The following is a 25133-nucleotide window of genomic DNA, read 5'->3' as shown; positions in this document are numbered from 1 at the left end:
CATTTTGTGTTCGATGTTATATTTTATTTAAAAATTAAACCTGGCCAATTGGGGCCAAGCCCCCATCTGGCCACAGCATCATAACACAGCATTTCCCCTCTCCCCCCGTGACTCCAAACCTGAGCCTATCATACACTGGAACCCCTTGTCCTGAGCCTCTCACATCCCCAAACTCCTGCATCCCCAGTCTTCTGCCACAACACTCCTGCACCATCCACACACTGCAAATCTGTGCCCTGAGCCCATCACGCTCCCAGCCTCCCTGCCCTGAGCCTCTCATGCACCCCGGCCCAAACTCCTGCACCCTCATAGCCACAAGCCTGCAGCTTGCTCAGCACCCCAACCCTCCACATGACCCCAACACTCTCCAGCCTGGAGCCCCATCCCTGGGATGGCTGTACCAGCACCTATTCCCCCTCCCCCGCGCAGCTGGGTTTCTGTTTGTTAGTGATAGAAATGTAGCCGTGTTAGTCTGGGGTAGTTGAAGCAAAATGCAGGACAATGTAGCACTTTAAAGACTAACAAGATGGTTTATTAGGTGATGAGCTTTCGTGGGCCAGACCCACTTCCTCAGATCAAATAGTGGAAGAAAGTAGTCACAACCATATATACCAAAGGATACACTTAAAAAAATGAACACATATGAAAAGGACAAATCAAATTTCAGAACAGAAGGGGGATGCGTGGGGGGGGGGGGAGGAAGGATGCAGCCGACGGGGCAAGCCAGTGTCTACGGGCCCTCGCAGGAAGCCTGTCTCTCGGGCCGCGGCCTCAACAGGGACCCCCGGCTCGTCCCTCTGAGCAGGCGAGTCCAGCTCAAGGACTGAGCGCTGTCCCGGCTCCGCCTTGCTGCTCTGCCTGGAGCCGCCCATACACCGGCGTGGTGGCCCCTGCCTCGCCCTGCGGCAGGGCCGGAGCCGGCTGGGCTGCAGCGCGGTGCTGTCCCGAGGCAGGGCTGCAAAAGCGACGGCGGCTCTAATCCGGCCCGAACAGCCAAGCGCCCTGCAGCGTCTCCTCCGGGCGGGGCAGGCAAACCCCAGCCAGAGCCCGCCAACCGCGGCGCGCGCCCCGCCCCGCCCCGTCACGCCCCCCAGTCCCAGCGAGCTCCGCCCCCCCTGGCCGCTGCCTCATCGATGCAACGTGCGTCGACGTGTTCTGCCTGTTGCGCGGGGAGACCAGAGCCCCAACGTAGGATGTGCCGTGAGCTCGCCGATTCGCGGCGCCCGCTCCGCTGCCTGGATGAACTCGGCGCTCTGCTCATCGATGCGCTCCCGGAGTCGATTCGTTGGGCGATTTTCCGGCGCCATTTTGCAGGAAGCGCCGGAGTCGGGGAGAGGTAGGAGCCTGGGCCGAGCGGAGTCGCTACCACCCCCCCCTCCGAATCGGCATCAGTCTCAGCCGGTGGTGGGGGGCAGGCAGCGCCGCTGGAGTGTCGGGGCCTGTTCCTCCGCGGCGCTGCACGGGAGTGGGGCCGCGGGTCGGGCTGGCTTCGCCAGGGAACTGGCCTGTGGTGAGGCTGCGCGTCTGCAGTCGGGAGCCCCGGGGGTTACCGGTGAGAGGGCGGGCGAGGCCGGTGACCTATCGCTGTGCTGAGAGACGAGGGCTAGACTGAGGGTGCAGCCGGTCGCCTCCCCTCTGCTGGCGGCCCCCAGCTCAGGCGCGGCCCCGCGTGGCTAAGGGGCAGCGCTGTGGTCAAAGACCCGCCACTCCCGCGACAGGGGTCGGCCACGGTGCATGTTGGCGCAAACTGTTCGTGTGGCTGCCGGCAAAATGTGGGGGATTGTGCTGCACAGACTAGAGGCCCCCAGGGAGAGCTGCAGGGCAGTCCTAGTCACCACGGGAGCAGTTGCATGTTCTAAATCGGTTTGAATACAATCTCATAACCATTGTGTTTGACACCATGTAGTCACTGGTGTGTGATGCTGCTTTCTTCTGTTTCAGGAAACATTTTAAATAGAGAAGACTCGGAAATGGCCAATGTGAGTAACTTAGTGATTGACCTCTGCTACCACTAGCTTATAATGTTAGCTGTATCATTAAGCTAAACAGCATTAAGTAGAAAACTTATTTCATTTGTATTGTGGCACTATTAGGGTATCATGAAAGACTCTTCATACCACTCTTATCTGACAAGATTAGATCCAAAGAAGAGCTCTCTATATATATACTCAAAATCTTACCTCATCCACCAACAGGAATTAGTCCAGTAAAAAATTTTCATTTCCCCCATCTTGTGTCTCTAAAGTAATATGCAAACTAAAAAAAAATCTGGAGCTCTTTTGTTAATATTTTATATGGCATCAGATTCTCTTTTTTCATGATATCATTGACATTCAGTGCAATTCTGCTGCACATGGTCATAAAAAAGGTTTTATTGTGCACAACTTTTTAATGTAAAAAGTGTTGAATTTTTGACTGATGGAGCGATTTGACTATATGAATGTTTCAGAGCGTTCTGTACATTTATATATTTGTCCCAAGTCATTTGAACACTTATGTATATGCTTCAGTTCCCCATTCTGGGGTCATGTGATAATTTTTGTTGTCAGAAGACTGTCATGGCACAGAGAAGTTTGAGAACCCTTGATACAGTGAATTCTTTTATACAGGATTTCTGGTGACAATGTAAACCTTAAATGTAAAGATCAAGTGATTATAGTGTGTGTACAATAAACAAAGAATATAAATTTGTCGTATTTCCTAAATATATTTCTATATTTATTATGGAGTTTCAAAAATTGCTGGATTTTTTTTTAAATTCTATCTAAATAATCTTGTATAAGTCTTTCACACTAAGTAGCAAATGTATATTTCAGAGGCTGCTTTGGCAGCACAAATGGTAACTGAAGTTCTGATGTTGCTTATTTACTGTGGAAAAAATTGATAAACTGGAATATAAGGCTCTGAGAGCTATTATTTAAGGCAGATTTCAGATAATTGTGTACTGATTATAACAAGTAAAGCATTGAGGTGGAATCAAATTGTGCTACACTGTGGTATCTTATGAACTTAATGGAATTTGGACCCATAACAACTTACTTCTCAATTCTTGGAAATGCTGGTGCATATCAAGTGCTTAAACACAGGTGTATAAATGTCTGCAGGATCCAGCTGTTTGTATTTAGAAAGACAAAGAGGTTGAGATGATATCTTTTATTGGACTAGCTTCTATTGGTGAGAGAGACACAAGACTTTAAGATTCTGAGTTGAAGAGCTCTGTGGAAGTTCAGGAGCTTGTTTCTCTAACCAACAGAAGCCATTCCAATAAAATATATTATAATAACACTGCATACAAGAAGTGTTAACAAAAAAGGAGAGCTGTGTATAATGTACACCAGTCTTTACAATATAAAGGCGTGGTATTCAGGTTGACAGAGTTAGGTCCTAATCCTGCAGATATGCACATGTCTGACTGAGCAGTTCTATTAAAGTCAATAGGACTACTCACATACTTAAAGTTATGTATGTTAGATGTGTATAGCAATGGAGCCTTAAGATTTTTGCAAATGTTTCCCCTCAGTTTTAGAAAAGTAGAAAGAAGGCCCAAATACTGTTGTACAAGATGGACCTAAATACTTGAACAAGATAAGGGTTTTGAAGGCACTGCAGTTCAGCAGGTTAGAAATCTTGTAGTAGTTGAAAGTATCTTAAGAAAATTGAGGGGTTTGTTTAATTAAATATGTTTTTCTATTAAAGTTCATTTTATATTACCATCCCTAAACATTTTAATTTGTTATAGCTTTTTTTGTTGTTGTTTGAGTGAATAATTGGATAGTTGAAGTGGAGAAACTAGTTGCTGAAGAAAAGTTTGAAATTATAGCAATTAGATATTGACTGGTTGGAGTTCTTGAAACTTGGGGAAGAGATTACATTTGTGGTCTTAAGCATTTTATCTGGATATTTTTGTTAAATCAATCAACAGTAAAATAGTAAATATAAAAAAAATGCCAACATTGTTCATTATTAGGATTCTGAGTTAACTACATTGAGATGAATTCGAGTTGGTCACATTGCTCTGTGCTTTTGTTTCAGGCTGTTGTAGATTCAGGAAGACAGCTTTGCATCCCTTTGTGCTCTGTTTGGATTTTTTTAAAGGTTTTCTTTGTTCTTGTTAGAAGTAGGTGTTTGTGTTTTTGTCTTAGCATTTTTGTAACAAAATGCTTAGACCTGGAAATACAATTACTTGGCATGAAATTAACTCTGGCAAATTCTGGCTCTGCAGAATATGTAAGAGTTGTGTAACCTTCCAATGATAAACTCATATTTCTGGCTTTTTGCACCTGAAAATGTTTTGTCAGCAAAGCTAAATAGTGTCAGTACTGATGTTAGGCTTTCCTGGTTTGACTGGGTCTCTCAAGTTGTAATACTGCAGGTAGATGGTATAGTGACTGAATTGCTATTCTTGCTGATCGTGATAATTTCTTTTAAAACTAAATTTGCATGCACACTCTGTGTGTGTGTGTGTGTGTGTGTGTGAGTATTGGCTTTTTTTTAAAATTCTTATTCTTAGTATCCTTTAATATATTTGCACCAGGAGGTGGACTGAAAACAGTGCTAGTCTGTAGGGCAAAGCACTGAAAATAGATATCCGCTTTTATTTACCTAAAATATTTTGATGGCTCCTAAGAACTTTCCTGATTTTGTATTTTAATTTTTTTTCAAATGTAAAAACAGAGGAAATGATACCTAATGCATCTAGGGATGTATGATTATAATCAATTAACTGATAAGCAAAATCTTATTAGTTAATGTTATAAACTACATGTATTCCTCCTCCCCCCCCCCCCCGGGCCAGTAATTTTTTTAACAGGCTGGATAGTGGGGCTACCTACCCCCACTGCAGCTCTGCATTTAAAGTGTTTTAGGAGCTAGGCGGGCAGGCAGCCCAACTCAGTTTCAGCTCGTGCTGGGTCTGGAAGCTCAGGTAACAGTGTGGGGGCAACAGGCAGCCATCTGAGGGGAGCTGGCTTTTAAGCTGGCTCCCCTCGTGACTAACTCCCACCTGGTACCCCATGCTTGTGCCTCTGATACAGAGGCAGCAGCACAGAGTGGCAGTGGGGCTCCTTGGTAATGGAGCTGGAGCACACTGGCTGCCAGCCCCGCCCCCCTGGGACTATAGAATAGTCGAGTAACTGATAAGAATTCATGAGGTGAATCAACTATTCAGATATTTAATATTCCTAATGTATCGTGACCCTATACATAAACCTATATAATTAATTAATGTGTTGTTACTGTGTTGACCCTCCCTGACTCTAACCCTTTTCTAACTGTAGCTGAAATGTAAGAGATATTTCAGAGTACACTTTTGTTTGCACTATGCTGTTTCCTTTTATCAAAATTGAATGGAAAAGTTACAGTATTAGTAGTATAAAATGTTCCTATAGCTAAAAAATACAATTAATGACACTTCATTGCTAGACATATTTCTTTATGGAGTTACATTTAGTCTTCTATTCTAGACAGTTAAATATAAAATCATTGATCACTTTTACTTGCAGCATATGACACTAAGTTCTGCTTTTATCCTCTGTAGGTGCTCTGTAACAGAGCAAGACTGGTGACCTATCTGCCAGGATTTTACTCCTTGGTCAGAAGGGTTGTAAATCCCAAGACTTTTTCCACAGCAGGATCTTCTGGCTCAGATGAGCCTCATGTTGCTGCTACTCCACCTGATATATGTAAGGAAAAACACAAGAATTTTGTTACATTGACTACCAGAGTTCAAGATCTTAAAAACTGTCTTAAATTTTAAAAAAATTACTTTTTGGTATTGTGAGATGATTTTTTTTTCCCACTTAATCTTTGTGACTATTTTTTTTTCTGTTTTACATTATTTGTATTCAAATGTTTCAATTTAGGAGTTTAAAATAACTGTGCTTTTTCCAATATGAAGAATAATGTAAGCACACAATTTTTGACAGGTCCAAGGACTGTGTGGCCAGATGAAGTAATGGGGCCATTTGGTCCTCAGGACCAGAGATTCCAGCTCCCTGGTAATATAGGTTTTGATTGTCACCTAAACGGCACAGCGTCTCAGACAAAAACACAGCTTCATAGAAGTTTGCCTGATATACTAGTGGAGCCCTTAACAAGTGAGAGACATGAATTTGTGATGGCACAATACATAAATGAGTTTCAGGTAAGAATAATAATTTAATACATGAAGCTGGAAATTGTAGTAGTGTTTGGATTTTTGTATATGCCAAAGAAAAATCTCCCCAAAATAGAATATTGCTAGTGCTCTGAAAATGATCAGAGATGAGGGGAGAACATTTGTTTCCCAAAAAAATCAACTGTTTCCTTTAAAACTTTTGACACTGAGTAATGTGTATATTGTTTGCAAAATATATAACATTTTAAATAGCTGCTTTTGTGTATTAGTTATATTAAAATAAGATTTAGAACAACTTAACTTTAAAACAAATTGCTGGATTAGTTTGATCTGTTTTTGCAAAAACAGATTGGTATTAATTGTTAACTTTTAATGATTTTTCGTTTGGGGTGAATGGGTTTTATTTATTAAGACACAAAGTGCCCTTATTTGCACTTATGGTTCGTATATGATCATGAAAGCCAACATGAGCTATGTACTAACTAAACTTGATTGTAGTTGAAGTTGCTCCATTTTGGGAATAGCAAATCTCACAGTGATTCAAAGGTGACCTATTAACAGTAGGCAGTTTCACTGGCTTTGCATATTAAGAAAATTTTAGCTCATCTAAATGTGGAGCCAAATTAACGATCAGCATTACCCAAAAGAGCCACAGCAGTGTGAATTCATTGTTTCATTTCTCCGTGGATGTGTGTGTAATGTTCACAGCAAAATGACTAGCCAAATATTTTATCAACTACAGTTGGTTAATATTGTGAAATCAGCCTGATTAATAGGTTAGGTTAATAAATTAGTCTTTTAATATCATTGCTGCAAATAGCTTCACGAGAGGTATTAAAGAGCCACTTGCCATTCTCCAGCCTAAGACTATCACTGAGCTAGCATACTGACTTTCCATAACCCATATGAATTTTGTGACATCTTCAAACATAGGAAATCAGTTTAAAATATTTATGAAATTATTTTATGTAAAAATGCTCTATAATATTTGTGTGTATGTAACCTGAGCTTGAACAATCCACTTGCCCATATTGAGCTTTCCGGCTGAGTGCCTTAACTTCTACGGAATCAAAGTTTTACCTCTTTTAAAAAAAAGAAGTGGACTGAGTGTAATTGATGCATGTGCTGTCTGTCTGCTAGTAAGTCTCTAGACTGAAAGCTCTAGCGGAGGGGTGGGAAACCTAAGGCTCGGGAGCCAGATGTGGCCCCCGGCTTGCCTGGATCCAGCCCCCAAGGCTCACAGCTCCCCCAGCATTAAGGAACCTACTCGAGCTCCCCTGCTGCCCCCTGCAGGCCTAGAGCTCATACAAATCTACTAGGTTGTGCCCCCTAAGCTCTGGTATGTGAAGGGGAATGTAGGGAGTCTCTTTCTCTCTTCAAGTGGGGGGCCTTCAGTGAGGGTTTTTTGGGGTGTTCTGTGGTTTCTTTTTTTAACTTCTCATTTGTGTGCGGCCCTTGACTGATTTTCAGTAGCCCCCAATCCAAAAAGTCCCTCCTCCCCCACTCTAGCATCTCTACTGCTAAGCGAGAAAATTGTCAAGTTTCCACTATGGCTGTTCAGGAGGTTATAGACAAGAATCAGATCAATTTCATACTGTTACTGTTTGGGAAAGTTTTGCATATAAAATCTTTTGTCTTAGGAACAGTTAATGGAGGCAAAGGAAAAGTAGAATAGCAGAAATTACTCTGCACCCCCATACCTCAGCCACAGCAACTAAAAAGCAGCAGGATGTTAAAATGGCAGAGAAATGCATTTCTTCCATGAAAGCAGCCAGAAGAGATGCAGCCTGGGGATGTTAGATATAGTTTATTTTAGTAATTGTGTAGCTGCAACAATTTTTGGTTTCCCCCTTGGGACAGGGCGGGCAGCTAGTACACTCCCAGCTCGACTCCCAGGGAGCTTCCTGCCACTCTGCACTGCTGCCTCTGTATTAGATACAGAGGAAGCTGGGGAAAGAAGTGTGTGTAATCTTTTGGATTAACGGATAAGCCCAAGACTATAGGTTAATCATTTAAACCAGTGTTTCCCAAACTATGGGTCGTGGCCCAGTACCGGGCCACAGGAAAAAAATACCAGGCCTCAGCGTGGCTGCCAGGAAGGGAACAGAGCAGGGTGGGCTGGGAGAAGGTGTGGGGGGGTAGAAACCAGCCACCGGGAAGCAAGGTTGGGGGCAGCAGGGTTGTCCCATGGAGATTGGGAGGGGTTGCCGGCGGAAGCAGGGTTGGAGGCAGTGGAGCTATCCCGCGGAGATTGGGGCTGGCAGGTGGGCAGCGGAAGCACGGTTGGTGGTAGCAGGGCTGTCCCGTGGAGATCAGGGCGGGCAGGCAGGCAGCGGAAGCAGGATTGGGGGCAGCGGGGCTATCCAGTGGAGGTTGCGCAGGGCAGGCGGCGGAACCAGGGCTGGCGGCGGAACCAGGGCTGGACGTGGGGTGGGGGAGGGGGCGCTGGCGGGGAAGATCAGGAGGAGGAAGATGGGAGAACCAGCTACCAGAAGCAGGGCTGGATGGAGGGGTCGTCAGGGGAGCAGGGCTGACCGGGGCAGATTGGTGGGGGCCGGGGGAGAACCGGCCGCTGGAAGCAGGGCTGGACTGGGGAGATTGGGAGGACAAGGGGGGGAGCAGGACTGACCTGGGTACCTGCAGATCCGGGCACATGAGTGAGTCTAGCCCTGGGGATTCCATTTTGCCCGATTTCCTCCCGCCCCCCTCCCCCCCCAACCACCACCACCACCACCCCCCTCCTTCAAGTAGTTTGAGAACTGCCTGGCTGGTAAATGCACTCATGCAGCATGAGCACATCTACCAGCCAGGCAGTTCACAGCTAAGGACCGATACACCTAATTATTATAATAAAACTTACCTAATTAGAAACTACCAGACATTTTATATGTCTGGTAATTTCTCAATTTGTTTCCCAGACAAAACCCTCAAATAGCAGACTGTCCGGTACAAAACTGAACACCTAGCTACCCTACCCTTCCTTGCACCCTCCCCCCTAGTCAGATACCCTACCTCCAATCTGCTCCTGTTCCCGCCTCCTGGAGTGCCCATGAGGCACCAGGTCCCCCAAGCCCTGGCCCAGGCTGGGCAGAGGATGCAGCCGAGTGAAACATTGAAAATGTATTAATTTTTCATTCTTTTTTTATATGCGTTTATATTTTTGGGCTGCAAAAAACAATACTGAAAAAAACGGGTTCCAACTAAAGTAAAAAGTTTGGGAAACCCTGATCTAGCCAGCTTTCTATCCATTTTACAGTCCATTTATCCAATCCATATTCCCTTAACCTGCTGGCAAGAATATTGTGGGTGACTGTATCAAAAGCTTTGTTAATGCTAGCAGTGGGGGCTTTAGGAGGACCAGAAACAACTTATTTGAATATTTATCATTTGCTTAATGAATATGCAAAATGAATGTTACTGGTCCTCCAAAAGCTCGTACATGGATTTACTGGTCCCTGTGTCAAAGGCTGTGTCTAGACTGCATCCCTTTTCCGTAAAAGGGATGCAAATTAGACACATCGCAATTGCAAATGAAGCGGGGATTTAAATCCCCCCTGCTTCAATTGCATAAACATGGCTGCCGCTTTTTTCCGGCTCGGGGCTTATAATAAGGGATCTTTCGGAAAAGGCTTTATTTTCCGAAAGATCCCCATCTAGACTGGCTTTTTTTCCTCCGGCAAAGCCCCAAGCCGGAAAAAAGCGGCAGCCATGTTTATGCAAATGAAGCGGGGGGGGATTTAAATCCCCGCTTCATTTGCAATTGTGATGTGTCTAATTTGCATCCCTTTTATAGAAAATGGATGCAGTCTAGACACAGCCAAAAAGTTTGGGAACCCCTGATTTAATCAACTGTATTCTAACATCCCTGGTGTAGCCAAGACCTACTAACATTCCAGCCTCTGAATAGGGTAAATAGAGAGCTGGTATTCTTACCTGAGGGCTCACTCCTTCCTCCACTGTTGGCAACTAGGTTTAGTCCTCTGGCTATTGCGTGTCTTGTAAATTTGTAAGCCTTGTAAGTGGAAAGTATGATTGGTTGTGGGACAGCTAAAAAAGAAAGAGCAATGAGAGAAGCAGTCAGAAAATGGCCATGCACCTGAACTGCAGTTAGTGACCTTTTATGAATTCTTTGACAAGATCAGAAGATCCACTCGGTTATTTTCCACATTGAGAGGAATACAGTAGAAGCCATCTTGCTGATTACTATTTTACAGCAAAATGCTAACCTTCTAACATCTTATGTCTTTTTAAGAGGAATAGCTTTATAGACTGACCATGTGCCTCTGCATTCGCTGCAGCTCTAGATGCTCTACCAACATACTGTATATGCCAAGGATGAGCAAAGCAGCCTCCGCATGCTGGTTCTGACCCACAGCTGCTCTGCTGCTCCCAGGCCAATGGAGACCTGGGGACAGGGGAGCGTTCAAAGTCTTCTCCCCTGCCAGTGCAGAGGGCAAGAGACTTTGCACACTCCCCTCCACCCCAGGCCCTGATTTTAAACAGCTGGTGATTCTTTCTAGGGGCTGGAGCAGGAAAGACTGCATGTGATCCCACACAATCAGGGTCTGTGCTCAGGGGAGCACAAGAAATCTTCTGGCCCCACCCCTTCTGGGGCAGCCTGGGGCTACTTCACAAATTTCTGAAGTAGCCCCTTTTTAAAAATTATTGCCCATCCTTGGTATATATTATTTCTCTCTGACTATTGCATTTACTAGTTCAGCATTATTAGACTGCCAAAGTAATTGTTGCATTAGCTTTATTACTGTTATTAATGGTAAGGTAACTTTCATATTACTGTATATAGAATCATAGAATACTAGAACTGGAAGGGATCTCGTGAGATCATCAAGTCCAGTCCCCTGCCCTCATGGCAGGACCAAACACTGTCTAGATCATCCCTGATAGATGTCTGTCTAACCTGCTCTTAAATATCTCCGGTGATGGAAATTCCACAACCTCCCTATGCAATTTATTCCAATGTTTAACCACTCTGACTGTTAGGAAGGTTTTCCTAATGTCCAACCTAAACCTCCCTTGCTGCAGTTTAAGCCCATTGCTTCTTGTCCTATCATCAAAGGCCAAGGGGAAAATTTTTCCCCCTCCTCCCTGTGACACCCTTTTAGATATCCAAAAACTACTGTCCTGTCCCCTCTCAGCCTTCTCTTTTCCAAACTAAACAAGCTCAGTTCTTTCAGCCTTCCCGTATAGCTCATGTTTTCTAGACCTTTAATTATTCTTGTTGCTCTTCTCTGGATATATGTGAATTAGAGCCAGCAAATCCATATTGACACATAGAACAGATGTGGAAAGCCTTATGTGACATTTCACTCTCCCATAGCAGACCGATGTTTTCACTATCCATTTAGGCGCAACCGTTTACTCCAGGTATGTCCAAAGCCCGGCCCACGGGCCAATTGCGGCCCGTGTTCCGGTTTAATACGGCCCCACAGGTAATTTGGCAATATCTATCTTTTATGGCTCCCAACTAATCCATATGTATTGAGATGAATACATTGTAAAATCTCAGTTAATGTCAGTTGGTCTAAATCAGTTATAAATATATTTGGACACAACATGTATACTTGGTGTTATGTACCTGTTCATATTTTTTGAACTTAAAAGTTGACAGACAACCTTTATTACCAATAATATGTAATGTACTTTACAATGTTCCTGACATATATTTCAGCTTCCTGGATTTTTTTTTTCATCTGGCCTTCAGATATGAAAGGCAGAGTGATTTAACACCTGTTTAGATTTGTCATCCATGTGACAAAATGAAAAGTATGCCGTTTGCAATAAACTTTGCATAAAATAGTTAATTTTAATGGTTCAAAGAATGTCAGGCAAAATGGTCGGCCCTCACGCATGTTCACTTCATAAAATCTGGCCCTCTTTGAAAAAAGTTTGGACACCCCTGGTTTACTCTGATAACTTGCAGAAATTCCACATTAAAGGCAGCTACAGAACTCAAATTGTTCAAGGTAGAGCCTTAGCTCAATACCTTTAGATATTAAAGAGCTTTTATATGGCAGCAGTAGCAAATAGTTTTAGCTGTGAGGCTGCAACAATTCAGTACTTAAATTTGTTTTTAAAATATCAAGCTTAAATAGGATGGCATAATTTTATGTATATTTTTGTTTGGATTCCTATAGTGGTATATCTTCACCTGTTTAGTTTTTTCATCTCAGCCAAGCCAATTTCATGCATTCTTAAGTGATACTTCAGCAGTTAGGTTTAGCCATTTATTTGAATGCTGGAATTTTAATGTGTTTAGTCCCATCTGATATGGAATAGGTAAATGCAGTGAAAAGTTCAAAACTCATTTGTTATACATTTAATACATATTGTTTTAATGATACATAGGCCTGATATTGCAGCTTCGCTTAAGTAATTACATTGACTTTAGTGATCATGGGATTAGATTTTAGGAGAAGACTAATCTTGATAAATAATAGGTTTGGATGTCAGGAGACCTAGTTCTAATACACATTTATTCTTCTGTTCAAATATTTGAATATCTCTGTCTCATCTATAAAATGGAAGATGATGAGGTTTGTGAGCAATATTTACTCAGTGGGACAACTTCTGTGAATAAACGTCTGCAGATTCTAGGGATTACAAAAATCCATTCAAAAATAGTATTTTAATTGTTTATCACGTCACATTCCATGAACCTGAAAATTTCCCATTTGTATTTCCTTGATTTTCCTCAGGGCACTGATGTCCCTCCTAAACAGCAAATAAATAATGCTGAAACATACTTTGAAAATGCTAAGATAGAATGTGCAATACAAACTTGTCCAGAACTGTTACGAAAAGGTACATCTTCCACGTTTTTTAACTAAAGATTTTATTAAGTAAAAATATATAGTGTCTCATCAGAGCAAAGCATCAGAGCTTGTGAATTAGTGCCTATAGTTTCACATTTTAAAAAAATCAATAAAAACAATCTTAATTAGTTGGTTACTAAAATGTTAATATTTTTACATATATAAATCCTTAATTCTATATGAAAATAAAATTTATTGTACTAATAACATAAATAATAAAGGAATTTAAGAAATAATAACTCTAGTAAAATTAAAAGGTCAACTGAAGTGTTTTTAAAGGCATTGTATGCTGATAATCTGACCAAAACTGCCTTCATATCTGCTTTGTGTGCAGCTGTATAGGCTTATGGTCCAGTGGAATGTGTAGAGATGCTTGCCATATCCCAACTACTCTTATGTTCTGTGCTCCATAGGGAGAGTTGCTGTGAAACTACTGAATAAGTCTTATCTGGTTTCAATTCTGTCTAATCCTCCCTGTTCAACAGGAACCTTTTTGGGTAGACTGGGAATAATCCATGACCATAAAACACTTGGGGTTAGGTTCACAAGGGATTTAGGATTTTTTGTGTGCAAAAATATAGATTATGTTCCTGTTTCTGCTGCTTTGTTATAGGCAGCTGAAGCCCTAGTGCAATCCACAAACCAGGGGAAAGTTAGGCACCTAGGAAAGAGGAGCACCTGTCTCACCTGCAGGGCTCAATCCAGTAGGCAAGCTCCAAGATGACCTAATGCTACACAGGTTAAAATTTGAAGAGGGCTCTGGTACTCAAGTAAGTGCCCTAACCATTGGGCAATGGGATATTTTGATGTGGGTCTACCTTAGCCTTTCCTGTGAAAGCTGTTCTACTGTTGAAACAATAGTAAAGAATAAAATTGTGAGGCACGTAGAAGAACATAGTTTGTTGGACAAAAGTCAGCATGGTTTCTATAACGGGAAATCATGTCTCACTAATCTAATAGAGTTCTTTGAAGGGGTTAACAAACATGCAGACAAGGGGGGATCCAGTAGATAGAGTATACTTAGATTTTCAGAAAGCCTTTGACAAGGTCCCTCACCAAAGGCTCTTGTGTAAATTACATGGCCATGGGATAAGAGGGAAGGTCCTTTCTTGGACTGAGAACTGGTTAAAAGACAGGAAACAAAGGGTAGAAATAAATGGTAAACTTTCAGAATGGAGAGGGGTAACTAGTGATGTCCCCAAAGGGTCAGTCCTGGGACCAGTCCTTTTCAACTTATTCATAAATGATCTGGAGAAAGGGGTAAGCAGTGAGGTGGTAAAGATTGTGGATGATACCAAACTGTTTAGTATAGTCAAGACAGAAGCAGACTGTGAGGGACTCCAAAAAGATCTCACCAAACTGAGTGATTGGGCAACAAAATGGCAAATGAAATTTAATGTGGATAAGTGTAAAGTAATGCACATCGGGGGAAAAATAACCCCAACTATACGTACAGTATGATGGGGGCTAATTTGGCTATGACAAATCAGGAAAGAGATCTTGGAGTTATCGTGGACAGTTCTCTGAAAACTTCCACACAGTGAGAGGCGGCGGTCAAAAAGGCAAATAGGATGCTAGGAATTATTAGGAAAGGGATAGAAAATAAGACACAGAATATCTTACTGCCCCTGCATAAAACTATGGTACACCGACATCTTGAATACTGTGTACAGATGTGGTCTCCTCACCTCAAAAAAGATGTTTTGGCCTTGGAAAGGATTCAGAAAAGGGCAACTAAAATGATTAGGGGTTTGGAACAGGTCCCATATGAGGAGAGATTAAAGCAACTGGAATTTTTCAGTTCAGAAAAGAGGAAACTGAGGGGGGATATGATAGAGGTGTATAAAATCATGAGTGGTGTGAAGAGGGTGGATAAAGAAAAGTTATTTATTAGTTCCCATAATAGAAGAACTAGAGGACACCAAATGAAATTAATGGGTAGCAGGTTTAAAACTAATAAAAGAAAGTTCTTCACACAGCGTGTAGTCAACCTGTGGAACTCCTTGCTAGAGGAGGCTGTGAAGGCTAGGACTATAATAGAGTTTAAAGGGAAGCTAGATAATTTCATGGAGGTTAGGTCCATAAAAGGCTATTAGCCAGGGAATAGAATTGGTGTCCTTGGCCTCTGTTTGTCAAAGGCTGGAGAGGGATGGCATGAGACAAATCTCTTGATCATTGACTTCGGTCCACCCTCTCTGGGGCATCTGGTGCTGGCCACTGTTAGCAGACAGGATACTGGGCTAGATGGACCTTTGGTCTGACCCAGTACGGCCGTTCTTATGTACTGAGGAGACCAGGGATCCCGTCTCCAGCTCCATTGCCTCAGGCTGGATCATTGGTCTCCCACCTCCCAGGTGAGTGCACTATCCATCAGGATGTAGATTTATTTTCATTGTCTCTGGCCCAATAACTTCTCTTTCTCCACACATTAGACTCTAGGACGGGGTGGCCAACCCACGAGCCGCATGCGACTCTTCAAAGGAAAAATTGCTGTTTCCACATGCGCAGCTCTTCTCATGGTCCCCTGCTCTGATCTTTTTTCCTTGTCTGGGCAGGGTGCAGATCTTAAAGGGGCAGTGTTGGCAGTTTTGGGGGTTTTTTTGGGTTTTGTTTTTACTGAACGACTTCTTTCCCTCGGCTCTGTGCTGTATCCACCACTATTTTGGCTCTTCATCTGTAACAGGTTGGCCACCCACTAGAAGAAGGTTCCTAGCTGTGAATTCCAATTAGAAATGGGCACCTTTCTTTAAGTATGTAGTACACATGCCAAAAATTTCAGAACCACAAGCATGAAATGGTCTTAAAAAGCAGTCCAAAGGTTTCAGAAATTTTGGGGGTGGATTTTTGGTGTCATAATGGTAGGTGTGGTAGACGGAACATGGTCTGAGAGAGAAGCCCAAAGAAAAAGCAGCTTTTGGAATGAAGCAGAAAAACCTGCAAGCCAAAAGTCAGTAAAAAAAAAAAAAAAAAAAAAATCCACTAATTTTCAAAAGCATAAACCCAAATTTGTTTAAAATTGGTTGTTTTGCCAATGCCTGATATGAGAGAGACTGGGTTAGTCACAGTAAAAACACACAATTAATGCAAGGGTAATTAATTATGAAATGTGACTTGTCACCAGAAGAAGTTAACACTTGTATTTTAATTATAATTATTTCATGTTGTCTAGTAGTATGTTTTAAAGGAATAAAATCTCATTAGTAGCAGAGTTAAGTACCCAGGTGTTACACTAAGTCTTTGCTGAGTGGCAAGATACTGATTTGCATGCAGATTCTAAAATGGTGACGTTTATTATCACAGTGGTTTAAGTGAAATTTAGCACACTGAATGAAATACTCCTGATATTTGCAAGCATCCTGACTGAAGTAGAAAAAGCATAAAATATACAAAATCAACCCATTGCACTCTTAACATGTTGATTCAATTTTTCTAGACTTTGAATCAATGTTTCCAGAAGTAAACACCAATAATCTAACAGTACTAACCATAACCCAGAAAACTAAAAATGATATGACGGTATGGAGTGAAGAGGTGGAAGATGAGAGAGAGCTGCTATTAGAAAATGTAAGTATTTGTATGTAGTGTCAACATATTCTTATTTGTAGTCATATCTTTTGTATATGAGCCTCTTTTTGTTTGTTTTGACCCAATTTTAGTTCTGGAATTGACTTAATCTAATTATTTTAGACCAATCCCTTGACCTAACCAAATGTAATTTTTTTTTATTGGTAAAATGGGGCTAATGAACTTCTAGTTTTACAAAAACTTCTTCATATATTTATGCGAAAATGCTAAATTTTAATCTTATTTGGTGGGGAGATGAGTTACAGTAGTCCTCTTGTTATGTGAAAATGTTTGAATTCATTTCCACATATTACCCCAGATACTTGGTTTTATAATCGGTCAAGATTCTTTCCTTATCATTGACGTACAACTGCAATACATTTTATGCCATTTTGTTGCTTTGCATGATTTAATTCTCATTCTTTCATAGTTTCTGCTAATTTGACCTGTTTTACAACTACAAGACAATGATTAGTTTTATTTTTAAAATTATAATTATGTATTCCGTTAATGCCTTTAACCTGCATGTCATTGATACAAGTTAATCTTCCACACTACCTTAATTCAAGTGAATCTAGTTGAATTGCCACTAGAGGTCTCTTTCTAGAAAAAGCAAGTTTGTGAATTTCTTGTCTGTTCCAGCAGATGTCAGTGTTTACTGCTGATGCTAATTTTTGTAACTGCAAATAAATAAAATAAAAATTAAATTAAATTAAAATAAATCCCTTGAAAATGTTGGATGCATTTTAAATCTCTTCAACTGATAGGTTCCCTTCCTGTATAATGATTTTGACTACTACATCTAATTATGGATGACCATCAGCATCAGCAGAAATTAAAATGAAAACAGTTTTACTTACCTGTCTTTGAAATTATAATTTATAAATGTAGTCCATCAATCAGTAGAGGCAAAGTGAGGATTTCTACAGGAAAAGGAATATGCAGTGTAAAGCATTAGTGTGAAGATAGCATACAAAGTAAAATTCCCTTCATTTTAGTTTGTCCTTGTCTTTGCATTATTTATGGTCTGTTGGTCTTTAGTGTTGTAATCTGGTCTAATTATATGTTGATTGTGCTCTTTCTTCCTTGTGCACCTCCTTGTCAACTCTAATATAATCATTGTAAGGGTGTAGATGTAACCTCCTGGCCTAAAGGTTACTAACAGCAAAATCACAATAAAATGGCCTATTTGTTTGCTTTGTAGATGGTTAGAAATAACTTCAGAAAAACTAATTTAATGTGAGAGGCATTTGCTAAAGTATTGGGAGTTATTTACAGATATATCTGGGTGTTTACAGTAATAAGACTCAAGTTTAAATTAACACACCACTTTGACTGTTATTTTGATACAGTGCTGAAACAGTCTCATATCTGGTTTACCAAAAATGTATGCATGAAATGCTGTCTTTAAATAACCTATTAGACAAATTAATACCAGATGCCATCAGAGACATTAAACAAACCCTGGCCATATCATAACAGCCAGCTGTACTAAAAGTTGCCCTAAAATTTAAACTCCTTTCTTTTTAGTGTTTTTGTAAGATGTTAGCATGACAAGTTCTCCCTGTGTTGCTTGCTTGTTTCTGAAAAAGATGTCTATAAAACCTTAAAAATTAACTAGCCTCCTCCCATTTATTTGTCAAAACACCCAGATACAACTTTCTTTGCATAGGCAGATATGTTCAGAGGAGTTGAACTCTTGTCCAGGGGTTAACTGCAGCATGACAGTTGGTTACAAAGTAGCAAATACTTATAAAACTATATTTTAAATACATTTTAACTAGAAAATTTGGTTTCCTGAGTTATGTTTAAAGGGACTTGTAGTTAGACTTTTCTAATTAAGGGTAATCACACACTACTGTCTTGTTTGTTAAAAGCTATCGTGGAGAACTTTTGGAGGAGTACTTAAGTTGTATATGATATTGTAGCAAACTAAGAAGCTCAGTTTTTCATGAATCCTTAACAGATAAAAAAAAAAAACAACAAGCAATGGTTAACTTTTACAGCCTTTCTACAGACTGCATGTCCAATCAAAGCAATTATATGATCCTTGTACAAACTGGTAATCCTCTACTGGATGGTGCAGAGAATTTCTTTTAAATCTAATGCAATGGTAGTAGCCTAATATATGTTAATGTTAATCCTTTTAGTGGTGGGGTTGGCCTTTTTTCTTTAAAAAGATGTTAAATTTAACATTTATTGGTATGGGTTAGAGAGAAGCTCTGTACTGGTTATAACCTTAAAAAATCCATTCAGTATTTACATATAAATAAAAGGAGAACTTTTTAATGTAATGTTTTTTCTCCTTTCTAGTTCGTTAATGGTGCCAAGGAAATTTGCTATTCACTCTTGTCTGAAGGCTATTGGGCTGACTTTATAGATCCATCCTCAGGATTGGCAGTAAGTTATTCTGCTGAAAAGAATGGGAGGGAATGGAGACTGATTTTATAGATTGGTGGACCCTTTTACCTGCCAGTTACTAGTTCAAATGCAAGCCATTTTTTGTTGATCAAAAACATTTTGGTCGTCTGGTATCTCCCTTGGTATATTAAAGTGAAATTGTGATCTTGTTCCAACTGCAAGTTACTCTTTATCCATACTACCCAAATCATCATTGCAGTTGCTACCCTGAAGAACATGGTAGCAAAGAAGCTAAGAAATGGAAGTTAGAAAATGAACTAACTTCTCCTCCTTACAAGTATACAGTCACTGCAGAATGGAGTGGAAGTACATCAGTGCATATGTTTTCTCTGGAACATTTGAGACTGCACTTAATATTCTGTATAGGGACATGAATGACTAGTTAACTATTCTAGTCAACTAGTTGCTTCTCCCTCCCCCTTGCTGCCTCTATCAGAAAGAGGCAGTAATGGGAGGAGAGAAGGAGTTGCTTCAAAGTGGCAGCACCATGTTGCGCCCCGGGCCAGGGGCCAGACCCCAGCCTCCACTCGGCACTGCCACTTTGAAATGCTGCAAGCAGCCTCAGGGCCAGCTGGGAGTCCCCAGCTGATCCGGGCTGCATGTAGTGTTTCAAAACAGCAGTACCGCGCGGAGCCCGTGTGGAGCAGTACCGTGTGGACACCGGGCTCCATGTGATGCTGCTGCTTTGGAATGTTGCAAGGGATCATGGGACTTGAGTCCCCCACTCGCTCCATGCTCTCTTGCAATACTTTCGCCTTTCAAGTGTAGCAACAGCCCCTGTGAAGCAACACTTTAAAGGCGAAAGTGCCCTTATCGACTAATCATTGCATCAACTATTCAATTAGCCAATTAATCAAAACTTTACATCCCTAATTCTATAACCAGTAAAATTACAGTAATGAAATCCTTTTGCTGTACCAATACAATATAATATTGTAGTTGAAGATATACTAGACTTGTTAGATGACTGAATTCAAATAGCCATTCTAAGTCTGCCAACTTTTTTCAAAAAGTTAAGACACAGAATATTGAACTGAATTGAAATTGACTACATTGCATCACTTCATACTTATAGCATGCTTTAAAAAAAGTGCACTTCTAAGAATTTCACAGCTATTTAACAATTGGGTCATAACAAAATAATCTCCTGGCACTAGCTAATTCATAGAAGACTAAGGGTGGGAGGAGACCTCAGAAGGTCATTTAGTTCAACCTCTGGCTCAAAGCAGGACCAATCCCAACTAAGTAATTCCAGCCAGGGCTTTTATCAACCTGGCCTTAAAAATCTCTGAGGATGAAAATTCCATCATCTCCCTAGGTAACCCATTCCAGTGCTTCACCACCTTCCTAATGAACTTTTTTGTTCTATAATATACATCTAGTTCTCTCCAACTGTAACTTGAGAGAGACCATTGCTCCTTTTGTCATTTGCCATCACTGAGAACAGACAAGCGCCATATTCTTTGGAGCCCCACTTCAAGTAACTGAAGGCTGCTATCAAATCCTTTATTTTCCCTCCACTTCCCTGCAGATTAAATAAGTCCATTTCCCACAGCCTCTTATCATAAGGGGGCTCAGGCACATGACTTATAATTTTCATTGCCCTCTGCTCAACACTCCAATTCGTTCACATCCTTTCAGCAGTGGGAGGCCCAAAACTGGACATAATACTTCAGATGCAGTGCCGAATACAGGGGAATAATCACGTCCCTTGATCTGCTGGCAATGCTGCTATTGGCCCAATATGCCATTGGTCTTCTTGGAAACAAGGGAACTCAGTTGACTCATATCCAGCTTTTCAACTGCTATAATCCCCAAAACTTTTCTGCATAGCTGCTGCTTTTAGCCAGTTGTTTCCCAGCCTATAGCAATGCATGGGATTTTTCCATTCTAAGGGCAGGACTCTACACTTTTCTTTGTTGAACCTGATCAGATTTTTTGACCCAATCCTCCTATTTGTCTAGGTCACTCTGAACCCAATCCTTACCCTTCAGCACATCTATCTCTTCTGCCCCCCTCTATCCACCCAGTGTCATCTGCAAACTTGCTGAGGATGCAATTCATTGTTAATAAAGTTGAATGAGATAGTTAATGAAGGAGTTGAACAAAACTGGCCCCAGGACCAATCCCTGCAGCACTCCATTTGATACCAGCTGCCAACTCGACATTGAGCCTTTGATCTCAAAGGGTGCATCCACAATGCATCAATAGGTCAAAAAGCTAAGCAATTTGAGCAATGAAGATTGCTTAGCTTATTTCTAGTCAATTTCAAAATAGCACCAAATTTCAAAATAAGCTATCTACACAGTGCTTATTTTGAAATAAATCACTATTCCAAAATGTCCCTTATTCCTCATGGAAAGAGGTTTACAAGGATGTCAGAATAGTGAGCCTGTTGTATTCCAAAATAATGGGTGGCTCAAAAGACACAGAATAGTTGTTTTGGGATACCTCTGGTATTCTGAAATAGCACTGCAATGTAAACGTAGCCCAAGTGTTTCAATTATGTCCCATTAGGAATAATATTAGCATATATTCCACATATTAAACAGCCACTAGTATTCAGTATCAGGCTAAATTGGTTACCTGTGTGTGTCATTAAAATTGTCATGCTTACTAAGTCCAGTCTAGTTAAATGTAACTTATTAGGATCTTCTTTCATTGAAACATTACTAATCCCCTTCAATCACATAATATACATGTCCAGTCCTTGGTCTGTGCCAGGAATAAGCATTTTCAAAGCTGTAAGGACCACTAATATGCTTTGCATGGTCATTTTGGGTATGCCTGCACTACAGAATAAGGTCAAATTAAGACACTCAACTACAGCTACATTAACTGTATAGCTGAAGTCGAAGTACCTTAACACAACTTTTGGCACTGTTCATACTGCAGATCGTTGCAGAGAGAACACTCTCCCTTTGACTTCCCGTACACCTTGTGGAAGCAGGAGTACCAGCATCAACCGAAGTGCCCCTATCAGTTTGAATTACCATGTTTTCATTAGACCTGCTAATTCGAGCTATGGAAGATTGACAGGGGGACAGCTTTGATCTTCTCTCTAGCGTAGGCATACCCATAGAGGGGTATTTTTTTTTGTTTGATTATACCACTCAGCAATCTTGTTCAGTCTTACAAAACTGCTGCATCATACCACTCCACTCCCCCATCAGTGTAGGCACAAACTTTGTCATCCGCCCCCCCACACACACACCCCTGTAGTTACTGCTCCGCCCCCTTCCCCCCTCTCCCCCATTAGCTGATTGCCTCTCTTCTCAAAGCAGTCAGATTCTGGCCAGCCACTCCCCTCCAGCAGCAGGTGGGGGCAAAGCACAACTGACAAAGGGGAGAGAAAGTAATCAGAGCTGATGCATAGACTTCCCATATGGCAGAGTCTGTTGTCTATAGGGAAGAAAAACATAGGCAGAGACTTGGGAGCAAAAGTTTCTCACATTTTGTGTATTTATTGAGAAATTTGACGGGTTATTTCTGTCCTCGGCTAAAAGTTTGGTACGGTCAGACTCTACTTTTGGAATCTGTTCTGCAACTTTTAATCACAATGGTTAGTACTTACCCATGCAGCTACTTACTGTAAAGATTTCAAAATGCGTTCCTGCACTTTTTAAATGCATGGATTTATAGCAATTATCATTCATGTTTACTTCCAAATTTCAAAGAAAAAGCTAAAAAGTTATTGCAGTATACCACCTCCTTTTTATGGCTGATTGTGTCCTTTAGAATCATAATAGTTAAGATAGATCAACGATTCCATTTAGATTCCCTCCTTTTTTCTTTTCCAGGATTTTACAGTTCTACCATGTACAAAAAATTCTGGATATTTGCTGTACCATATTTCAGTGGCTGCATTTACTTCTCAGAAAAGAAAAAAATAGTCTGAGTGCTTAATAATATGTTACATTTGTGAAGTCTATAGGGATTTAAGAATTAAATTCCTGGTCCTGTAAACTGGTTGTGAGAGTGAAAACCTATGCCTTTTATTTCAGAAAACAAAGCAAATTACAGTTATTTTTAAGGGCAACAGCTGTTATGCCAAAACAAAGCTTACAGAGTGTTTCTGTTTTAAATAACTTGTATCAAAATCCTGTGGGGGTAAGAATTTTAAACTTGTGTAGTTTTGTCATTTTAAATCTTGAAACCATTTGTTTTGTAAGATTGTAACGGTGCTGAACTGATTAACACAAAATATCTTTAAAATATGTCTTTCCCCAGTTTTTTGGGCCATATACCAACAACACACTGTTTGAAACAGATGAACGCTACCGCCATTTAGGATTCTGTGTTGATGACCTTGGCTGCTGCAAAGTTATTCGTCATAATCTCTGGGGTACTCATGTTGTTGTAGGAAGCATTTTCACAAGTGCGGAACCTGAGAGCCCCATCATGAAGAAATTAACTGGAAAATAGCACTGTCGGGTTCTTACAAGTTAATATTTGACCTGTGTATTTTATTTGATAATTGGTCTATAAACATTGTCAGGAAATGCCAAGTTTTAGCATATGCTCACTTACAGATAATAAAACAACTGTTATTTATTTTAGTCTGTGTGAAATTCTTGTTTATCATATGATTTACAATAGTAATTGACATTTTACTTGATAAGTATACAGATGTGCCATATGATTTTTAAGCAGCAAGCTTCTCTTGTCCTGATTGAAAGTATATTATAATTCAGGCCCCTCCTGGTTGTTAGTTGAAATGCCACTAGCTCTATATGTTAATAAGATCACTCTTCACCCATAGCTTTTCCAGGCTGTGAAAATGGGACCTACTCTGTTCTGATGGGTTAAGTGTGTTGTTCAGGCATCCTTTCCACTATCCAAAACCATGCCATATATAACATATTTTGGGATTTATCCCTCTGAATAAGATCCAAAAATATTTGCAAGATTAGTAAATTTGCAAAACCAACTGACCTATTTCAATGAAATTTAAAATAAAATCTTGGTTTACCTAACTTTCATATTGATTTGCTGGAAGAATGTTTGGTGTCTCAGCAAGATAGTAAACTGTATTTTCCAATGAGGATCTATGCAACAATGTATCTTCACAAATATTCAATTGCAAAAATAGATTACTTTTTTTTCATTTGTGGGAGTATGCCATTGTATCCTTGAAGAGTCTGAAATTCTTAATGTTGAACTAACTTGTTGCCACATAAATCAATAGGCATACTTATAAGCAGGGCTCGACAAATAATACAGTCTACTCGTCCGTGGCGAGTAGATTGCAACCCAGAAGAGCTGGGTTCAGGCGATCTGCGCATGCGCAGATCGCCAGACAGCACGGCTGGCAAGCGGTGCTCACCACGGTTCGGCAAGCCCTGCTTATAAGCATGAATGCTTTTGAAAATCCCACTACTGTTTAGCTTAGTTCTCCTACAATGTGTTATCTTGCTGCCATATAGTATAAGTACTTGAATACTGTTCCACTAACTTTAAATCTTTTTTTATTTTCAATAGTGAAAATTGACTTTTTGCTAACAAGGAACAACTGAAAATACATTAATTGCTATTTAACAGCTGTTTTCTAGCCAAGGTTACTCTCTTAACCTGAGAACTGCTTTAAATTTTTTTCAGACATACTTTTTAAATATGCTGGAATGGTGGTTTCAATTGTTGTAATTGTCAGCATTAAAGCTAACTTTCTGTGCACATCATTAGTATTTAGAGTGAACACGCTTGAAATCATTTCCAGACTGGCACAGCTTTGTTACTTGTATTGAGACAGTCTAAAACTATACCGCATAATAATAACAAATGAAGTCATTCCTCCACTCTTAGTTTACACAGCTAAACCCTATATATCTTGCAAACCATCCATTCCTGTTAAAGGTGAGGCAAAGCAAGTTACAGTGAATTAAGTAGAAAATTAATTAGCCAAATGGTTGTTGGCTTTTGTTTTTTGATCTTAATGTGAAAATTGCTGTTAGTGTTGGTCATACAGTTTAAAATAAAAGAGCAATATGCAATATATTTTAGCAATAAAATAACTTAAATATTTTCTGAATAGCTGCAGACAAAGATTGCCATAACCTATTAATCTTAGGGAACTTTAACTCACTACCATTGTAGTCCTATATGAATGACTTGCTTCGTATTGTGCTGGCTGTTATAAGATTGTGATTTATAACTGGTATTAAACAATGAAATGTTTCATTGGGTGATCTGCCCAAAACAAG

General features: G+C 40.5%; 1 protein-coding gene across 4 annotated transcripts; it reads left to right on the top strand.

Moving 5' to 3' along the window:
* The first annotated feature begins 1175 nt into the window (after nucleotides 1-1175).
* MMADHC (metabolism of cobalamin associated D) lies at nucleotides 1176-23492 on the top strand. 4 transcript variants are annotated; one of them, XM_075933358.1, is made up of 8 exons: nucleotides 1176-1336; nucleotides 1942-1979; nucleotides 5537-5681; nucleotides 5925-6142; nucleotides 12832-12937; nucleotides 16382-16512; nucleotides 18826-18912; nucleotides 22734-23139. In XM_075933358.1, exons 1-8 carry the CDS (start codon nucleotides 1240-1242, stop codon nucleotides 22824-22826), a joined length of 915 nt encoding a protein of 304 aa, XP_075789473.1. In that variant the 5' UTR covers nucleotides 1176-1239; the 3' UTR covers nucleotides 22827-23139. The 4 variants fall into 4 exon arrangements, with proteins under 4 accessions (XP_075789473.1, XP_075789472.1, XP_006125696.2 ...); XM_075933357.1 differs by lacking the exon at nucleotides 22734-23139 and adding an exon at nucleotides 23164-23492 and having other exon boundaries at nucleotides 1182-1336; XM_006125634.4 differs by lacking the exons at nucleotides 1176-1336; nucleotides 22734-23139 and adding exons at nucleotides 1379-1510; nucleotides 23164-23492.
* The last annotated feature ends 1641 nt before the right edge of the window (nucleotides 23493-25133 follow it).

This window comes from Pelodiscus sinensis, chromosome 7, assembly GCF_049634645.1.
Source record: "Pelodiscus sinensis isolate JC-2024 chromosome 7, ASM4963464v1, whole genome shotgun sequence".
NCBI classification, from domain to species: domain Eukaryota; kingdom Metazoa; phylum Chordata; order Testudines; family Trionychidae; genus Pelodiscus; species Pelodiscus sinensis.
Note: the sequence above shows the minus strand (reverse complement) of the source record. Positions and strands in the feature narration are given on the sequence as shown.